The sequence below is a fragment of the Onychostoma macrolepis genome, chromosome 02, assembly GCF_012432095.1.
Source record: "Onychostoma macrolepis isolate SWU-2019 chromosome 02, ASM1243209v1, whole genome shotgun sequence".
Lineage (NCBI taxonomy): Eukaryota > Metazoa > Chordata > Actinopteri > Cypriniformes > Cyprinidae > Onychostoma > Onychostoma macrolepis.
The window spans coordinates 31,982,373-32,004,131 of record NC_081156.1 but is presented as its reverse complement, the minus strand read 5'-3'; the positions used below and the strand labels follow the sequence as shown (position 1 = coordinate 32,004,131).

General features: G+C 39.9%; 1 protein-coding gene across 2 annotated transcripts; it reads left to right on the top strand.

Annotated features, from left to right (window-relative positions):
* Positions 1–10,495, top strand: LOC131526988 (polymeric immunoglobulin receptor-like). Of its 2 annotated transcripts, none has more exons than XM_058755769.1 (8): positions 1–96; positions 268–585; positions 726–1,032; positions 1,347–1,406; positions 3,143–3,240; positions 3,366–3,418; positions 4,116–4,175; positions 10,047–10,495. In XM_058755769.1, exons 1-8 carry the CDS (start codon positions 36–38, stop codon positions 10,155–10,157), a joined length of 1,068 nt encoding a protein of 355 aa, XP_058611752.1. In that variant the 5' UTR covers positions 1–35; the 3' UTR covers positions 10,158–10,495. The 2 variants fall into 2 exon arrangements, with proteins under 2 accessions (XP_058611752.1, XP_058611760.1); XM_058755777.1 differs by having other exon boundaries at positions 9,774–10,495.
* Positions 10,496–21,759: the final 11,264 nt, after the last annotated feature.

Below are 21,759 nucleotides of genomic sequence, written 5' to 3'. Positions count from 1 at the left end.
AACAGAACAACTCAAGATACAGGAAGAGAAACACAATGAACGCATATGTAACGACAAACACATTCTACATTTCAATTGGGTTTTCCCTCATTTTAGGTGAGAGTACAGTACATGTATTGCTGTGTTCATTTCTAATAGTTAGCGTTTTCCAATGACAGGTTTTATGCTCAGCTGTACATGTTGTTTTTAATGTGTTTTACTCGAAGATAGAACAAATTAAGTAGTAGCTTATTGTTGGACATAATGGTTTGTGTGTTGTTTGTTTAGGTGTTGAATGCTACAGCGGTTGGTTAAACCATGTATTAACTGTTCAGACTGGAGGATCGGTCACCATCCCATGTCATTATGACAAGAAATACACACAGCAGAAGAAATACTGGAACTCAGGGATTGATAAATCTAATAAATACACAAACACAACAGAGCAGAATCTGTCAGTAATTGATCATCCTGATCAGAGTCTCTTTACTGTGACTATGAGAAACCTGCAGAACAAACAGACTGGACATTATTATTGTGTTGTGGAGACTGGAGAACAACCACCGATAAATATAACATATGAGCCGTATCTCAAGATTCAATCTGGTAAGACATTTTGCAATTGTTTTAATCTCATTCTAATGTTCAGTTCTCTTCGTTTTAAACTCTCTCTTATTCCTCATATATTTTATAATCTCAAATAACTGTGTGTGTGTGTGTGTGTGTGTGTGTGTGTGTGTGTGTAGCTCCTGATGTGTCTGTGGTGAACAGCAGTGTATCTGGACATGAAGGTGGTGATCTCAGTGTTCAGTGTCTCTACAGTTCTGAATATCAGAATGAAGTCAAACAGTGGTGCAGATATAAAGATCAGAGCTGTTACACAGTGAGGAGGGCTAACACATCCCAGAGTTCATCAGTACAAATCAGTGAGGATGATGGGGGAAGTTCCTTCACTGTGCTGATGACTGGACTGAGACTGACTGATTCTGGCTGGTACTTCTGCTCTGCTGGAGAGGCACTGAATCCTGTTCAACTCACTGTAGGCAGAACCAGGTACAAATGTTTCAATAAATCATAAATGTTTTGATAGGCCTACTACATATGAAATAAAACACAACTAAACTTACTTTTTTTTTAATCCGCAGGCACTGTCAGTGACAAAGTGTTAGTATTTAATCTGTTCTCTGTAAATGGCTTTCCTGTATATTCATCTTTGTGGAATTATTCTATGTTTGTCTCTGGTTTATTTCATGACTAACAGTCATTTCCTTGTTGCTCTGGTGATATTCTATTATGTTATATTTATTCAAATGACTCAAATGTTGGTAGTGCTATTCTTCCCTTTCTCCTCCTTTTTGTCTTTGCAGAAATGAAACGGTGATTCTCAAGAAACATAATGAAACAAAAGACACAGAGGAGTCACAAAAGTAGGCTACTACATATGCATTGTTTAAAATAAAATCATTAAGGCTTAATCTAATTCTAAAACCTTTGAAATACATTTAACAGAAGGGCTTTTCATGCTTGAAAGATATAATCATGAGTCTTTAAACCCTGGATAAACTGAACCATGGGTTGTCTTGTAACACACTGCTTATAATTTACTAGTGATTAATCCTGGGTATTCATAAACTGACATTTTACACTGTATGATTCCTAACCCCAGATTAGCGTTCTAATTTGCATATTTGTGGTGTCATTGATTGGACGAACATAGCACGTGACATGTTTATAGGCCTACAGGCATAGTCGAATTTTTCTTGTATGGTATTTTCGGTGGATTATGAAGGTCTTTAATCCAATTGACGTGTTTTCTGTCAACATTCAATATTTTCTTCTCAAACGCTGAAACCACTGCTTATACAATTCTCTGTTTTATAACCTCGGGCAAAAAAACTGTGCTAAACATGCTTCTAGATGTGATACGTAGTTTTCCCGTGGTTAAAAGCTAGGTTTAGCCTGTAGCAATGATAATCCAGGGTCTAACGTAGTGTGAAAAGCCCGTAGAGTTTATATCAATAAATCATTTTTAATTCCACCGGTCACAATAGTGACCATGAAAAAGTTTTTCAGATGTTTTAGTGCACTTCCTGCAAATATGGAAAAAATAAAAGGTCTCAATTAAATATGTACAGTTTCACATGGTAACCAGACACCAGAGCAGTTTATTTCCTGTTTGCACCTTGAGAAGATGAAGCTCCAAAACGAAAGGCTAGTAAAGTATGTTAACATAAAGATATGACAAAGATTTTTCGTACACATTATCTTCAAAGTGTCTAGTATTAATATATGAATTCACATATATTCAGTTTTTTTGAGTGTGGTCATAGAATGAGTAACAATAGTGACCGGTGGGATAACGGTGAACTTAGGTTTACAATATAAATCCAATGGCAGTTGTTAGTGAAAATCGCATTAAAATGTTGCAATGACAAAATATAGCACTAAATTAAAAATTCAAATGTTACAAAAATTTTACAATATTGATGTTGTAATACTGGTAGAACTAATATAAAAATGTGATGTTATATTTTACAAAAAAAGTAACAATTTTGAAATGCTCTGATGGTTTAATTTTTTTGTCTTTTATCTCAGTGTTCCTATCAATATTGCATAAGGTTTTTTTATGCATAATAGTAACCCTAGAATGTGATCAAATAGCTGGACTAAGATATATACAATTTTTTTATGACTGCAGAAATATGCTAATTCCGTACTCACCTTATCCCACCGGCCACAATTGTGACCGACCGTAAAACACTATTTTTCACACACTTTTCCAAAAAAAATAAAAAAATAATTATTGATTATTTCAAAGGGTTAAGTTTCATTTTTTGGAGCTCTTTGAATATAAAGAGTTTAAAATGTTTCCTTATATCCAACACCCAGGGATGGGCAGTATTTCAAATACATGTATTTAAAATACGTATTTGAAATACAAAGTACTGTTTTGTATTTAAATACCTTTGAAAAAAATCAAATGTATTTTGTATATAAATACATTTGATCTTAGTATTTTTTTTTATTTTCAAAATACATAAAATACTTTTTGCCAATCAACCTCTTTATTAGACTGCTGATTTCCTGTATCAACTAGTTCAGACATGCCACTTTTTTTATTTTAAATACATTTTGATGTATTTGTGCCCATCTCTGCCAACAGTAATGAACTCCTGACTGTGTGGCTTCCAGCTTTAGCATCACTTCTGCTGTTATTGACTCTGGTCGGTGTTTTCACCTGGAGATGGAGATGGAGACCCAGTCAGTTTGAGCTGCACTACATTTCTATATCATGCCCTGCTATTTTGACATTTATTTTGACAGCACAGATTCTATCTATATGCAGTTAATGTCAGATATTACTGTTTCCCCTTTTTGAAATGAAGAACAGGATAAACATCAAATCAGAGGGAGAAACGGCAGCAGAACCACTGACATGGTAAGTCCTTCATAAGAAGCAAGTTATGAAAATGTTTGTATGATGATAATATAGGGTTCAACAGGGCTAAAATGCACATTTGAATTAATAATTATAAATGTAAATGTTTTCTTAAGGTGTGTCTTTAACCCCTACGTTATGTGCTCTACCGGTTAATTTTTAGTATACAGGAATCTTTATCTCCCTTGATAACACAGCCTTTTCATTCTAATCAATCTAGAGATTGTTTTAGAGTCAAATATGAGAAAAGCATTTGATATTTTTGTCTTCTCGTAGCTATTTTTACATGGTGTTGACCAAGAAACGGGTAGTTCAGAAAGTGAGTCATAGCCTGTTTATTCTATCCGCTTCATTTGTCAGACTGATTTAAAACAGAGATCGTAAGAACGATCTATTAAAAGAACCAGCTCATCAGAGGCATTTTCTCTTAATGAGATGTTCGTTTTTACACAGGCTTGTTGCATAGGAAATAACCCTTTGATGTGTGCTGCATCATGTCAGAAATATAAATACAAAGTTATGACCAACAAACTGCTAATCGAATTTATTGGACTTATTTCATACAATATTTCTGACATGCATGCAACACTATTAGCATACTTTACACCACTCACATATTTCCAGGACATGTAGCCTACAGTCATTTTGGTTTCTTGATGTTACTGTTTATTGTTTTTTGTGTTTGTATGAAATGCAGATCTACTCTCAACCTGAAGATCCTGTGAAATACAGCACTATAAATGATGAAATCCCACATGTAAGTAGACCAGACATTACTATAACTATTTTAGGGTGACCGTATGTTCTAGTTTTCTTAGGCGTGTCTGGGGTCCGTTCTTCATACCTCGCTTAATACATCTGACTGAGATTATTTGAAAGATGCCAGATCTTTTAATCTTGATAACTGATCTCTGGCTATTTTGGTTCTTAAAGCGAATTTGCAGATTTGATAAAATATCTGAATTAAGTTGTCTGAGCACTGTGCATTCTTGTGTTCGCGAAAAGGGCAGATATATTGATACTCGTAACCACGATCAGCAATGCAGCGATTGGCTGGCAACAAGACAGCAACGTAATGACATCATAGAATTAAAAAAAGACACCTGACGACAAACTAGACAATTTCCTGGGCCTTTATATAAGGAAACAGCCAAGCAAACAAAACTACATAAATGTTACAATAGATAAATTAAATGTGCATTATTTTATGTTTATTTATTTTTTTACATGATTCACAATTATTTATATTCACGATTTCTAGTATTCGTACATGCTTTACATTTTTATTTCAATGGTGTAATTAGCAATTCATTTAATTTTATCTTTGAAGCAGATTTTTGATACAGGTTTGTTATCTGTATCTCTCCTGCGCTCCATCAAGCCACTCCCATAATAGCTGCCACCTGCCACCGCTCAAATTAATGCATGACTCAGATTAACTGTACAGCATGTATTTAAGATTTCAAAAAAATAATAAAGTAATTATTTTATTTTTCAAATAAATCTTTCAATATGTAAAACTGGCTGTGCCTATAGTAATATACATTCTACATACACAATAACACAATAACATTCTAATATTATTTTCAAATTAATTTTTTTAATTTTAAATTATTGTCCGTGGATCAGTAGGGTACTCTTGTAATAAACTATCTTTCCCAGCCACTGCTACCTATTTCATGTAAACAGGATTAGATCGCATCTTTTTAAGTCTTAAAAAGTTGCGATCTATTCCTGTTTACATGAAATAACCCAGCAGGCACCGGACGTCAATATAACGTCAGGTTGACGTTGGACTCCAACGTCGGAGAGACGTTGTATTTTGGTTGAAAATGAAAATCGAGTTGACGTCAGAACCCAACGTTAAATTGATGTCAATCTCCAACGTTGGATAGATGTTGCATTTTGGTTGAAAATGAAAATCAGGTTGACGTCAGAACCCAATGTCATATTGATGTCAATCTCCAACGTTGGACAGACGTTGCATTTTGGTTGAAAATGAAAATCAGGTTGACGTAAGAACCCGATGTCAGATTGACGTCAGAACCCAACGTAAGATTGACGTTAATCTCCAACGTTGGACAGACGTTGCATTTTGGTTGAAAATGAAAATCAGGTTGACGTCAGAACCCAATGTCATATTGATGTCAATCTCCAACGTTGGACAGACATTGCATTTTGGTTGAAAATGAAAATCAGGTTGACGTCAAAACCCAACGTCAGATTGACGTCAGAACCCAATGTCATATTGATGTCAATCTCCAACGTTGGACAGACGTTGCATTTTGATTGAAAATGAAAATCGGGTTGACGTCAGAACCCAACGTAAGATTGACGTCAATCTCCAACGTTGGACAGACGTTGCATTTTGGTTGAAAATGAAAATCAGGTTGATGTCAGAACCCAATGTCATATTGATGTCAATCTCCAACGTTGGACAGACGTTGCATTTTGGTTGAAAATGAAAATCAGGTTGATGTCAAAACCCAACGTCAGATTGACGTCAGAACCCAATGTCATATTGATGTCAATCTCCAACGTTGGACAGATGTTGCATTTTGGTTGAAAATGAAAATCGGGTTGACGTCAGAACCCAACGTCAAATTGACGTCAATCTCCAACGTTGGATAGACGTTGCATTTTAGTTGAAAATGAAAATCAGACTGACGTCAGAACCCAACGTAAGATTGACGTCAGAACCCATCGTCAAATTGCCGTCAATTTCCAACGTTGGACAGATGTTGCATTTTGGTTGAAAATGAAAATCGGGTTGACTTCAGAAACCAAAGTTAAATTGATTTCAACGTTGGACAGACATTGCATTACATCCCTATTGAAACTGGCCATTACCACATTTGTCATCAACCTGTGAACACAAAAGGAAGAGGAGTTAAATGTCCAAATAATTGATTATACATAACACATTATGAAACGCTTGTTATAGTTTGTGTCAAGTTTGTCATATCTAATGTAGAAGTCACATTGGTTCTACTGTGGTGCTAGATGGAAGATCATGGGCCCACCCAAACTGCTAGGGTTTTATCTTCTGGAGACACAACTGATATCACTCAATTTCAAAACCTAAAACCTTCCTGATGTTGATGCTAAAAGGCAGTGAGGATGTGAACACATCTCTTAACATTTACTTGGGTCTGTTGCATGTACACAAAAGAGAGAACAAAGAACAACTGACTGAGCAATTTATGACTATTATATGGTACCAAAAGCAATGTTTTGGGATATTTCACACTATGAGTTCAGTAATATCAGCAGTCTGCCATAATTTTCCAAGAAGTTGGCAATATTAGCACATATTTGCAAACAGGGCTTGACATTAACATAGAATCGTCCCGTATTTAAGGCCTATGAATGGTATTCCACCATTATATGAGTGTGGTTTGTCCCATTTTTTAAATTTACTTCAGTTTTATGGTTTTTGTTTGGCAGCCGCTACTGCCAGTCATTGGACTCTTTCTTTTTGTTTTTTACAGTGCAAAACTGTTACTGACAAATTCAATAAAGTGACATCACTAAACACTGTACAGAGGAACACTATCATTTTACAGATTTTTCCTAGATTATTATGATCAAACGCATTCAATAAAGTGCTGAAAGCACTAGCCCAAAAGTTCTGCAGAGAAACACTTGTTATTTTACATGTTATTAAAAAACAAACAAAAAAATGAAAGTGTTAAAGCATGCTCAAGATTGTAAATTAAAAGTTTTATTTTGAAAGACAAAATACAAAGTCTGTACATATACTGTACAAAACTGAAAATTTAATCATTCAGTTTTTGAAGAAAAAAAAAGTACAAATTTGAAAGGAAATACATTTCAACATTTACAATACTGTACCAATTAACAGAACAGTTTGATCAGATGTTGAATTAAATATTCTCAAAAGAAGAAATACAAAACATCTACAAGATTGCCACTGTTTCAAATGACTGTTAATTCTAAAAGCTGGAATACACTACATGACTTTTAAAATCTGAACAGATTTTTAAAACACTAGGCATCATACATATACTGACTTTGTAAATAGCGACAAAGGAAAACTGGGCATCATACACTACATGACTGAGGATCATACACTACCAGACTTTAAAGTTTTTCCGATCACAACAAACTCACTCAGAAACATGAGCCTTGTTGCTAGGAGACGCATGATAAATGAAAACAATATGCATTGTAAAATCGGCTGAAAATATCAAACGTTTGATATCCTCTGACTGGATAGAATCAGAGTCTGAAGCTTAAAAAAAACGGAGTCTGTGACTATCATACACTATGCAACTTTCTATGGAATCTGTCATCTCAAATCTGCAGACTGGCTCTGACTTTCGGCAACTAGTGTCAACTTCTCCTGACTGTAAATTGGCGGAAAATCAGGGCAAAAATCGTGTAGTGTATTCCAGGCTTAAGGATATGATGCCCAGCTTTCCTTTGTCATTATTTACAAAGTCGGTAAGTCAAAAATCTGTTTTAAAAATCTGTTCAGAAGTCGTGTAGTGTATTCCATGCTTAAAACTGTTTCATTATTTAGATGTAAATTTATGTAAACAAATTCCTGAGGAGGAATTCTTGAGGAGCAATTGAAAAACTAAAAATTACATTTTTATCTTACAAGTTAGGGTTATAGTATCATGATTTTTTCTTTGAAATAGATTGTGGAGGCAACTGTATTTTAGCTTGTATTTTCCCAATCAGGTTTATAGTGTTTTTTCTCAATATTTGACTGACCCTATTGGATTCCATATAGCTTTGATAATATATGTGGACAAAAATTACATTGTATTTTAATCCTGAATACTAGCTACACAAGCGCAATAAGTCAAATCAAAACATACAAATAAAGGTCCATGATTCTGCACCAGAAGTGACAGTCACAGCAGATAAAGAGCAGTCCACCAAATCTGAAGTAATCAGCTGGATCCTTGCTGCATCTGGGGGTTAAATAAAAAAAAAAAAATTTAAAAAAGAGATTTATTGAAAAGGACTTCATTTGTGTACCTTTTCTATAAACAACATTTGACATTATGAGACGTTCTGGCTAATTTAATGATCTAGTTGTGACCTAATGGTTAGAGAGTCAGACTTGTAACCTGAAGGTCATGGGTTCGAGTCTCAATACTGGCAGGAAATGTAGATGAGTGAATGAACAGCGCTCTTTTACGCACTAGTGTAAACGGGGCCTGAGGTGCCCTTGAGCAAGGCACGTTACCCACACGGGCCGCACAATAAAAATGGCTGACTACTGCTCTGGGTGTGTTCTTTACTCACTGCTGTGTGTGTACTCTACTTTGAGATGGTAGTTATAAAGAAATTAGTATTCACAACAATGAACAACTTTTCTCAGATGTATCATAAAGTAAATAAATTTTGTACCCAGAAAAATGCCAATTAGTACACCAAAAAATAAAAAGAATTAATATTTGTATCAATTGCTAATATGCTAATACCTGTATATTTATATAACTAATATAATTATTAATCGGTTTACACTGTTTTTCTATCACAAGGGGGTGAAATGTCTAAAAAATGTACTTGAGGAGATCATTAAATTACTCAAGATATCATACTTATCCACCTTATTCCTAAACACGGAAGTAAGCCTATGGGTGAGACTTCCAGTTCATTAGCCGCTATAGGAAACAACGACAAGAATAACAACATGCAGTAAACGGTAAAACTGTTTGCATTACAAACCAGTGTGTTCATAATTAAGCTAATACACTAAAATAACATGGTAAGACACACCAATTTGCAATATCAACCAGCAAAACGAGCGGTTCTGTACAGCTAAAAATATTTGGAAGTAAAAGAGACCGGAAGCAAGACCCATAAAATCTACAAATGGTCCATTTTTATGTGAAGAATAAGGTGGATATGTCATCATTTACTCACCCATGTCTTTTCCAATCTGCATAACTGACTTTTTTCTGTGGAACACAAAAGAAGATCAAAAAAGACATGAGGGTGAGAAAATGATGAGGGAGTTTTCATGTTGAGTGAGCTAAACTCAAGAATGAACTTTGAATCAGAGTGGTGCCTTGGTGCAGAGTTTACCTGCTTTGCTGTGTTCACATTTCAGCACGTATAATAGCACATGATCATTTAAAGAATTAATGTTAGTATGACATGTATACTCACTTTTACGGAAGATCATGTGGCAGAAGATTTTCAATCCCAAAACCTCTGGACCATGAGAGGGAAAACACACACACACACACACACACACACACACACACACACACACACACACACACACACACACACACACACACACACACACACACACACACAAATGAATATTAACAGGTTTAATAGAACAATATTGTTGACTTACTGACAGAGTGTCACGGATCGGCCAGGCCCGACCTTCCACCAATCACAACGCTCCACCTCACCTGAGTACTGATCACGTCCACCTGCACCTCATCAACTCATCACCAGCACTCAAGATATAAACACCATCTCCACGCACACTCACCGTCCGATCTCGTCAACACGACCTGGACTCCTCTTCAGCTACCTGTTGAGACAAAGAACAATATCCTTTAAATTCTACCTACCTCGAAAGTCTTACCTTCTGTGTCTGCTCCTTGTGTTCCTCTCATCCTCCTAGATCGTTCTCCCCTGGATCCGTCTGTCTGTCAAGCCCCGGTCTCCGCTCCTGGAACAAGATATAGTGTGTGTGGATTCAAGATCATCTCTACCTCCTTGCCTTTTCCTCTAAAACTCATTGTGTCTAATAAATCTATATTTTTATATACTCATCCCGTGTCCGACCCATACTGTGACAGAAGATCGGACCAACACAGCTTCACAGACAAGATGAGTGCACCGGATCCCTTCCAGGAGCTGGTGGATTCCCTCAAGAGAGTCTTGCTGCAAACACCCAAACCACCAGTGCCATCAGCTCCACCATCATCACCCACTCGCACCACCTCTGACACTTCTTCTCCGATTATCTTCGCCAGTCCCATGGCCAGGCCAGCGCCCTTCTCTGGCGCGGCGGAGGAATGCAATGGCTTTCTCTTACAATGTAACCTCACCATGGACTTACATCCGCAGATGTTCCCGAATGATCAGTCCAAGATAGCCTTCATAGTCACCTCCCTAACTGGACCGGCACTGCTGGGCTGAGACCATTTTGCACCAGGCGGGACCCGCTACGCAAATGTTCCAGAACTTCCTGCACCACTTCAGAGAGGTGTTCAGCAGCTCCCCTGGAGACTCGACTGTGGGTGAGCAATTATATCGATTACGTCAGGGTACAACACCCATTCATGCATATGCTCTCCAATTTCGCACACCGCAGCAGCCAGCGGATGGAACGAGCCCTCTCTCCTAACCGCTTTTGGACAAGGGCTTAATCCTCTCTGCGCTTGCACCTCTCGGCATATGACGACACCTATGGCCTGGAAAAATTTATCCAACTGGCTATTCGATGCTCTAATCGCATTCAATCCTGCAGTAATGAGACCGCCTATGCCATTGCATCTCCTCCTCCGCAACCGCCAGAAACCAGTGACCCTCCAGAACCGATGCAAACTGACTCAACTCGTCTATCGATGAAAGAGAGACAGGAGAATCACTCAAGGGTTATGCCTGTATTGTGGCGAGAGCGGGCACAGGATCCTGGAGTGCCCACTGACCCCACGAGCCGTGGTGAGTACCATCCGTCCTCACATACCTAAACTGAATCCTCTATCCACAATCGTACAACTTACTGCCGGCTCCTGTATAATTTCAGTATCCGCCTCCTCGACTCCGGCTCAGCGGGAATTTCATCTCCGGATCCCTCGTCCATCAGCTCGGGCTCTCGACCTCGACTCACGGAGAACGCCTATGAGGTCCAATCAATAACTGGACAACCGCTAACAAGACGTTGCGTCCGTCAGAGTGTTGGCCCAATTGGTCTACAAATTGGTCAGTTGCATCATGAAGAAATACATCTGTTGGTTCTGGAGGGCTCCACTGCGGACGTCATCCTTGGCGCCCGTGGCTGGTGCAGCACAACCCTCATCTATCTTGGAGGACAGGAGAAGTCTTAAAGTGGGGTGAGAGTTGCTTCCCTCACTGTTTCCCCAGACGTCCATCACCAGTTTCCGACGACCCAATTCACATTCCAGTTCACTCAACATCCATCGAGAGCCCGATAGAGAAGCAATCCGTGGACATCCCCGCTTGCTACTCCCACTTTAATGATGTCTTCTGTCCGAAGAAAGCTGCCCAGCTACCACCACACCGGCCATGGGACTGCGCCATCGACCTCCTACCGGGTGAACCAGTACCACACGGGAGAATCTATCCACTTTCACCTCCCGAGCACAAGGCCATGGAGGAGTACATTGAGGAGGCGTTGAAACAAGGTTACATAGTCCCATCAACCTCCCCTGCTGCTTCCAGTTTCTTCTTCGTGGCCAAAAAAGATGGCGGCCTCCGGCCATGCATCGACTACCGGAAACTAAATGAGATCACAGTTAAATTCCGATATCCTCTTCCCCTTGTCCCCACAGCGTTGGAACAACTCCGCGGTGCCACCATCTTCACTAAATTGGACCTCCGCAGCGCCTACAACCTCATTCGCATCAGAAAAGGAGATGAATGGAAGACCGCATTTGTCACTCCTACTGGACATTATGAATATAGGGTCATGCCGTATGGGCTGGTCAATGCTCCTTCAGTCTTCCAAGGCTTCATGCATGAGGTGCTCGGGAGTTCCTTCATCGTTTTGTGGTTGTGTATATTGACGACATCCTCATTTACTCCCGGAGCCTGGCGAACATCGCCAACACGTTGGAGGTCCTACAGCGCCTCCGCCAGTACCATCTCTTCCTCAAAGCTGAGAAATGCACTTTCCATCAGTCTACCGTCCATTTCCTCGGATACATCATCAGCAGTGGTGGCACTCGCATGGACAAGGGGAAGGTGGAAGCCATCACCTCTTGGCCCCGACCCAACACCATTAAAGAACTCCAAAGGTTCCTAGGATTCTCCAACTTTTATCGCCGGTTTATCTCAAACTACAGTACCATCACCAGTCCCCTCACCGATCTCCTAAAAGGTAACCCCAGAACACTATCATGGAACTCTAATGCCCAGAAAGCCTTCGACACCTTGAAAATAGCATTCACCAACGCACCACCCTGGTCCACCCTAATCCCAACATACCCTTCACAGTCGAAGTCGATGCATCCACCACCGGGGTCGGGGCCATCCTATCACAGCAGCAGGGGACGCCTCCCAAACTCCATCCATGCGCCTACTTTTCCCGGAAACTCAGCCCGGCGGAAAGAAATTATGATATCGGCAACAGGGAACTTCTAGCCATCAAACTTGCCCTAGAAGAGAGGAGACACTGGTTGGAGGGGGCTGCTCATCCATTCCTGGTATTAACTGACCACAAAAACCTCCAGTATCTTCGTGACGCCAAAAGGTTGAACCCCAGGCAAGCCCGTTGGGTTTTATTCTTCACTAGATTCAATTTCAAGATCTCCTACCGTCCAGGACCCAAGAATGTAAAAGCAGACGCCTATCCCGCCTACACAACCTCAAGAAGACCCAGAATCACCAGAAACCATTCTACCCACAGAAATAATCAGCAGCCCCATCCAATGGACCTCTCCTCCAGTCGCCTCCACCAATCCTCCCAATCCGCCGGGCTGCCCACCTGACCACCAATACGTTCCACGTGCCAACGAATCCCTCTCATTCACACTACTCACACCTCCCTAGGTACTGGTCACCCAGGGGCCAACGCCACCCTCTCGCTGCTACAAGACCGCTTCTGGTGGCCCAACATGGCCAGGGACGTGAGAAGGTTCGTGCACGGGCTGCCCGGATTGCGCCATCTCAAAAGCACCCGTCATCTTCCAACCGGCAAACTCCTCCCACTACCTATACCACACCGTCCTTGGTCACACCTAGGAGTAGACTTCATTACAGATCTCCCCATCTCCGACGGTAACACCTGCATCTTCGTCATTGTCGACCGATTCTCAAAGTTCTGTCACCTCATGCCTCTCCCAGGCCTTCCCACTGCGTTACAGACAGCAGAGATGTTATTTAATCAGATCTTCCGGTATTACGCCATTCCAGAAGATATAGTATCCGACAGAGGACCACAGTTCATCTCCTGAGTATGGAAGGCATTCTTCTCTCTCCAAGGTGTGACCGTCAGCCTCTCATCTGGGTACCATCCGCAATCCAACGGGCAAACCGAGCGTAAGATACAGGAAATAGGGCGTTTTCACGAACCTTCTGCCATGGCCGCCAGAACTCTTGGAACCAGTTCCTGGGCTGGGCCGAGTACGCCCAAAATTCCTTGCGTCAAGGCTCCACTGGACTCACGCCTTCCAGTGTGTACTCGGTTTCCAGCCTCCCCTGTTTCCCTGGTCAGGAGAACCATCTGAGGTACCCACCATCGACTACTGGTTCCGAGAGCGAGAGGGTCTGGGACGCAGCACACCACCAACTCCAGCAGGCAGTGCGCAGACAGCGAATGGCTGCGGACGTCCGAAGAACCGCCAATCCTCTTACCAACCGGGACAAAGGTCTGGCTCTCCACCAGGGACATCAGACTGCGCCTGCCTAGCCGGAAACTCAGTCCCAGATTCGTTGGCCCTTCACCATCTTGGAGCAAGTCAACCCAGTCACCTACAAATTACAACTGCCACCACAATACAAAATTCACCCAACCTTCCACGTATCACTCCTAAAACCCTTCTCTCCTCCTCTCTCCCCAGGGCCTGGCCAAGCGGAGGAACCCCTCTCCTCTCATCGTGGAAGACGGAACCATCTACAAGGTGAAGGAAATCCTGAATTCTCGGCGCCGTGGTGGTAAGCTAGAATATCTTGTGGACTGGGAGGGCTACGGTCCGGAAGAACGCTCATGGGTGCCAAGAGAAGACATTCTCGATCCCACACTCCTGGAGGAATTCCACCTAGCACACCCGGATCAGCCAGCACCCCGGGCCGGGCAGACCACCACGACGCCGAGGGCGGCCCTCAGGAGCGGGCCGTGGAGAGGGGTACTGTCACGGATCGGCCAGGCCCGACCTTCCACCAATCACAACGCTCCACCTCACCTGAGTACTGATCACGCCCACCTGCACCTCATCAACTCATCACCAGCACTCAAGATATAAACACCATCTCCACACACACTCACCGTCCGATCTCGTCGACACGACCTGGACTCCTCTTCAGCTACCTGTTGAGACAAAGAACAATATCCTTTAAATTCTACCTACCTCAAAAGTCTTACCTTCTGTGTCTGCTCCTTGTGTTCCTCTCATCCTCCTAGATCGTTCTCCCCTGGATCCGTCTGTCTGTCAAGCCCCGGTCTCCGCTCCTGGAACAAGATATAGTGTGTGTGGATTCAAGATCATCTCTACCTCCTTGCCTTTTCCTCTAAAACTCATTGTGTCTAATAAATCTATATTTTTATATACTCATCCCGTGTCCGACCCATACTGTGACACAGAGACGTGGGCTTACAGAAATTTAGCCTACTCACCAGCTTTATTACAAAAACTTAACAGTAGATCCAAAAGCATTGTTTGCATAGTATTCTTCAGAGTCCAAGAATGGTTTCATGTCCTCTCTGTTGAACAAGTGTATGCCAGTTTTTCATGTTCCACAGTGAGACATTTTATTTTACAATAAAATAACAATATAACGTTAGTTATTTTTACTATTTCATACTGTTATTAAAAATAAGATCAGCAAACGGCGGCCTTCTGTATTAACATCATACATGTCCCGCTATTTATTCTGTCATTCATGCATGTTTCTCTATTAAAACGTCAGTAACTCGTAGCACTATGTTATGTGGATATATTTACATTCATGATATAAACAAATATTTAAAAACACAAAGTAGTCACTTTAAATCATGGCCACAACATCGTCATTACACACAGCCTTATCTTTATTAAAACATAATATCAAAACAGTAACAGATTATGTCATCATGATTAGCATATCACTTTAACAGTAACAGTAGAAAAATTATAAATGGTATTTACCTTCTGCCGTTTGCAATATGTGTCCATTAGCCATTGTGTCTGTGTTCATATTCACGCTTTTTCGTTCTCAATCTGCACTGCATAACTCAAAATCGGTCAAAATAAGAATTCATCTGTCAGATATGTGATAATCCATGTAAAAGCCATTACTACTGCACTGAACGGAGCAGGACTGCAGATAAACAGAGCAGCAACGGACTGGTGTGTAAATTCAAATTTGAGCGGTAGGAGGCGTGCCCAGTTGTCATTGGCCAGATTCCTGGATGACGTTTAGATTAACCAATCACGACCAAAGCAACAAAGAGAGACATCAAATAACATTGCAACTGTAGAAAAAACTAGTTTTAAACAAAAGATAGAAAATATGTATGTATATTGATTTTTATTTTTTAGGCTGTTACATGTAATTAATTGGTAAAATGGTGTTTTCACTTATGCTTACAAGTGTATGTGTGCTATTCACTATTCACCTATAATTTCCCTATGAATTTAGAGTTAAAATAGGGTTAGGTTTAGGAGTACAGACAGTGTGTACATGTCTGTCTATACTCGTAAATTACAGTTACATTCACATGACCAATAATGACCCTTTTGAACTTTAGCAAATCCCTTGTCTCAACTGTATAACCACTCTTATGCCTAAATGCAGCTGTGCATACAACTGTGGCATTTTCTGTATCTGACCCTTTGCTGTATTGCAGACAGTGTTACACCACCTGTTGGTTTAGGTTTATTCCTTTGTCCACAGTAACACTTACTGCAAATACTGTCATAATTGCAACATTTGTCTACAGATTACACTGTTGACTGCAGTGGTAATGCCGTTACAGCATTCATGGTATGGGAAAATGTAAACTATGGTAAATTATGGTCTTTCCATAATGCAGACATGCACATTTGACAAATCGAAGATTCAAAAGTTTATGGTATGCATTCCAGTCCTTTCAGACCCTTTTCTCCATGCTCTGTTTTTTTTCTAATTTCAAATTTCTCCATAGGTATAGGTTTTCTCTCACACAAATAACAAATGCACATTCTGATCAGATAACATACCAATAATTTACAATGGCTGTATGCCATGTTTGTGAAAGTCAATGGATTTTTTTTTTTTTTTTTTTGGAGAGTTTGAGCTTTTAAAGATTATGTGTACTTTTCTCTGTTCACAATTTCCTTTGCAAAGTAATTTGGATCAACTGGTGTGTGGGCAGAGGCCTGAAAGTTTCAACCTGGAGAGTAGTGCAGCTTTACTGTTTAAAAACAGACTATACATTATTTGATGTAAGTCAGCTATATTTATGTTCAGAATTGTTAAATGTAAAAACACCTAAATATAAAACTAATATGATGTACTTTAAAATTACAAAGAAAAATGCTAAACAGCTAGTATGGGCATAAACCTTTAATATAATGAGCTACATATTACAGATTATTTGTGTAATTTTACATTTAAATTATATGCAATTTAAGAATACAGAAAAAATACAGTATAAATAATACAGCCATTTTCCTGTGTTAAAAAAATGAGAACTACTATAATTTGTCATTACGGATATAATAGCTTACTTAAAATAACAGTCAAGTTTTTAATTTATAGATGTTGTTTTACAGAATTTTACTTATAATTTAAAATAACAGAAAAATACTGTAAATATGTACAGTTATATTCCGTAAAATAGATTTTATTTTATTTTTTACAGTGTACCTCATGACTAAATGTCAGAATTTGACATCAGTATGATGTTGGCTTAAGACGTTGGCTCAACGTTGGAATTTGTTTAGTTAATGCCACAACATGAAACTAACTAAAGATCAACGTCTAATGATGTTAGAGTTGGACGTTGTGTGGGCGTTACCAATATGGCGTCTACAAGGCGTTGGGTTTTGGTTGCCATACCAGACCACAAAATGTCAGTATTTGACTTCAATAAGGCGTTGGCTTAAAACGTTGGCTTGACATTGGCTTGGCGTTGGATTTTGGTTAGTTAATGCCACAACATGAAACTAACTAAAGATCAACGTCTAATGATGTTAGAGTTGGACGTTGTGTGGACGTTACCAATATGACGTCTAGGAGATGTTGGGTTTTGGTCATCATACCAGACCACAAAATATCAGTGTTTGACGTCAATGTGACGTTGGCTTAAAACGTTGGCTTGACATTGGCTTGACGTTGGATTTTGGTTAGTTAATGCCACAACCTAAAACTAACAAAAGATCAACGTCTAATGATGTTAGAGTTTGACGTTGTGTGGACGTTACCAATATGACGTCTACGAGATGTTGGGTTTTGGTCATCATACCTGACGACTAAATGTCAGTATTTGACATCAATATGACGTTGGCTTAAGACGTTGGCTTGACGTTGGATTTTGGTTAGTTAATGCCACAACCTAAACCTAACTAAATATCAACGTCTAATGATGTTAGAATTTGACGTTGTGTGAGCGTTACCAATATGACGTCTACGAGATGTTGGGTTTTGGTCATCATACCAGACCACAAAATGTCAGTATTTGACTTCAATAAGGCGTTGGCTTAAAACGTTGGCTTGACATTGGCTTGGCGTTGGATTTTGGTTAGTTAATGCCACAACCTAAACCTAACAAAAGATCAACGTCTAATGATGTTAGAGTTTGACGTTGTGTGGACGTTACCAATATGACGTCTAGGAGATGTTGGGTTTTGGTCATCATACCAGACCACAAAATATCAGTGTTTGACATCAATATGACGTTGGCTTAAAACGTTGGCTTGACATTGGCTTGACGTTGGATTTTGGTTAGTTAATGCCACAACCTAAAACTAACAAAAGATCAATGTCTAATGATGTTAGAGTTGGACGTTGTGTGGACGTTACCAATATGGCGTCTACGAGATGTTGGGTTTTGGTCATCATACCTGACGACTAAATGTCAGTATTTGACATCAATATGACGTTGGCTTAAGACGTTGGCTTGACGTTGGATTATGGTTAGTTAATGCCCCAACCTAAACCTAACTAAATATCAACGTCTAATGATGTTAGAATTTGACGTTGTGTGAGCGTTACCAATATGACGTCTACGAGATGTTGGGTTTTGGTCATCATACCTGACAACTAAATGTCAGTATTTGACATCAATATGACGTTGGCTTAAAACGTTGGCTTGACATTGGCTTGACGTTGGATTTTGGTTAGTTAATGCCACAATCTAAACCTAACAAAAGATCAACGTCTAATGATGTTAGAGTTTGACGTTGTGTGGGCGTTACCAATATGACGTCTACGAGATGTTGGGTTTTGGTCATCATACCAGACCACAAAATATCAGTGTTTGACGTCAATGTGGCGTTGGCTTAAGCGTTGGCTTGACATTGGCTTGACGTTGGATTTTGGTTAGTTAATGCCACAACCTAAAACTAACAAAAGATCAATGTCTAATGATGTTAGAGTTGGACGTTGTGTGGGCGTTACCAATATGGCGTCTACGAGATGTTGGGTTTTGGTCATCATACCTGGACGACTAAATGTCAGTATTTGACATCAATATGGACGTTGGCTTAAGACGCGTTGGCTTGACGTTGGATTTTGGTTAGTTAATGCCACAACCTAAACCTAACTAAATATCAACGTCTAATGATGTTAGAGTTTGACGTTGTGTGAGCGTTACCAATATGGCGTCTAGGAGATGTTGGGTTTTGGTTGCCATACCTGACCACTAAATGTCAGTATTTGACATCAATATGACGTTGGCTTAAGACGTTGGCTTGACGTTGGATTTTGGTTAGTTAATGCCCCAACCTAAACCTAACTAAATATCAACGTCTAATGATGTTAGAATTTGACGTTGTGTGACGTTACCATTATGACGTCTAGGAGATGTTGGGTTTTGGTCGCCATACCTGACGACTAAATGTCAGTATTTGACATCAATATGACGTTGGCTTAAGACGTTGGCTTGACGTTGGATTATGGTTAGTTAATGCCCCAACCTAAACCTAACTAAATATCAACGTCTAATGATGTTAGAATTTGACGTTGTGTGGACGTTACCATTATGACGTCTAGGAGATGTTGGGTTTTGGTTGCCATACCAGACCACAAAATGTCAGTATTTGACATCAATATGACGTCGGCTTTAGACGTTGGCTTGATGTTGGATTTTGGTTAGTTAATGCCCCAACCTAAATCTAATTAAATATCAACGTCTAATGATGTTAGAATTTGACGTTGTGTGGGCGTTTCCATTATGGCGTCTAGGAGGCGTTAGGTTTTGGTTGCCATACCTGGCGACTAAATGTCAATATTTGACATCAATATGGCGTTGGCTTAAGGCGTTGGCTTGACGTTGGATTTTGGTTAGTTAATGCCCCAACCTAAATCTAACTAAATATCAACGTCTAATGATGTTAGAATTTGATGTTGTGTGGACGTTTCCATTATGACGTCTAGGAGACGTTGGGTTTTGGTTGCCATACCTGACGACTAAATGTCAGGTTTTGGTCGCCATACCTGACGACTAAATGTCAGTATTTGATATCAATATGACGTTGGCTTAAGACGTTGGCTTGACGTTGGATTTTGGTTAGTTAATGCCCCAACCTAAACCTATCTAAATATCAACGTCTAATGATCTTAAAATTTGACGTTGTGTGGACGTTACCATTATGACGTCTAGGAGACGTTGGGTTTTGGTTGCCATACCTGACGACTAAATATCAGTATTTGATGTCAATGTGACGTTGGCTTGAGACATTGGCTCGACGTTGGATTTTGGTTAGTTAATGCCCCAACCTAAGTCTAACTAAATTTCAAAGTCTAATGATGTTAGAATTTGACGTTGTGTGGACGTTTCCATTATGACGTCTAGGAGACTTTGGGTTTTGGTTGCCATACCTGGCGACTAAATGTTAGGTTTTGGTCACCATACCAGGCGACTAAATGTCAGTATTTGACATCAATATGACGTCGGCTTTAGGCGTTGGCTTGACGTTGGATTTTGGTTATTTAATGCCACAACCTAAAACTAACAAAAGATCAACATCAAATGATGTTAGAGTTTGACGTTGTGTGGACGTTACCAATATGACGTCTACAAGACATTGGGTTTTGGTCACCATACCAGGCGACTAAATGTCAGTATTTGACATCAATATGACGTCGGCTTTAGACGTTGGCTTGACGTTGGATTTTGGTTATTTAATGCCACAACCTAAAACTAACTAAAGATCAACATCAAATGATGTTAGAGTTTGACGTTGTGTGGGCGTTACCAATATGGCGTCTACAAGACATTGGGTTTTGGTCGCCATACCTGACGACTAAATGTCAGTATTTGACATCAATATGACGTTGGCTTAAGGCGTTGGCTTGGCGTTGGATTTTGGTTAGTTAATGCCCCAACCTAAAACTAACTAAAGATCAACATCAAATGATGTTAGAGTTTGACGTTGTGTGGACGTTACCAATATGGCGTCTACAAGGCGTTGGGTTTTGGTCGCCATACCTGATGACTAAATGTCAGTATTTGACATCAATATGACGTTGGCTTAAGACGCGTTGGCTTGACGTTGGATTTTGGTTAGTTAATGCCACAACCTAAAACTAACAAAAGATTAATGTCTAATGATGTTAGAATTTGACGTTGTGTTGACGTTACCATTATGACGTCTAGGAGACGTTAGGTTTTGGTTGCCATACCTGACGACTAAATGTCAATATTTGACATCAATATGACGTTGGCTTAAGACGTTGGCTTGACGTTGGATTTTGGTTAGTTAATGCCCCAACCTAAATCTAACTAAATATCAACGTCTAATGATGTTAGAATTTGATGTTGTGTGGACGTTTCCATTATGACGTCTAGGAGACGTTGGGTTTTGGTTGCCATACCTGACGACTAAATGTCAGGTTTTGGTCGCCATACCTGACGACTAAATGTCAGTATTTGATATCAATATGACGTTGGCTTAAGACGTTGGCTTGACGTTGGATTTTGGTTAGTTAATGCCCCAACCTAAACCTATCTAAATATCAACGTATAATGATCTTAAAATTTGACGTTGTGTGGACGTTACCATTATGACGTCTAGGAGACGTTGGGTTTTGGTTGCCATACCTGACGACTAAATATCAGTATTTGATGTCAATGTGACGTTGGCTTGAGACATTGGCTCGACGTTGGATTTTGGTTAGTTAATGCCCCAACCTAAGTCTAACTAAATTTCAAAGTCTAATGATGTTAGAATTTGACGTTGTGTGGACGTTTCCATTATGACGTCTAGGAGACTTTGGGTTTTGGTTGCCATACCTGACGACTAAAT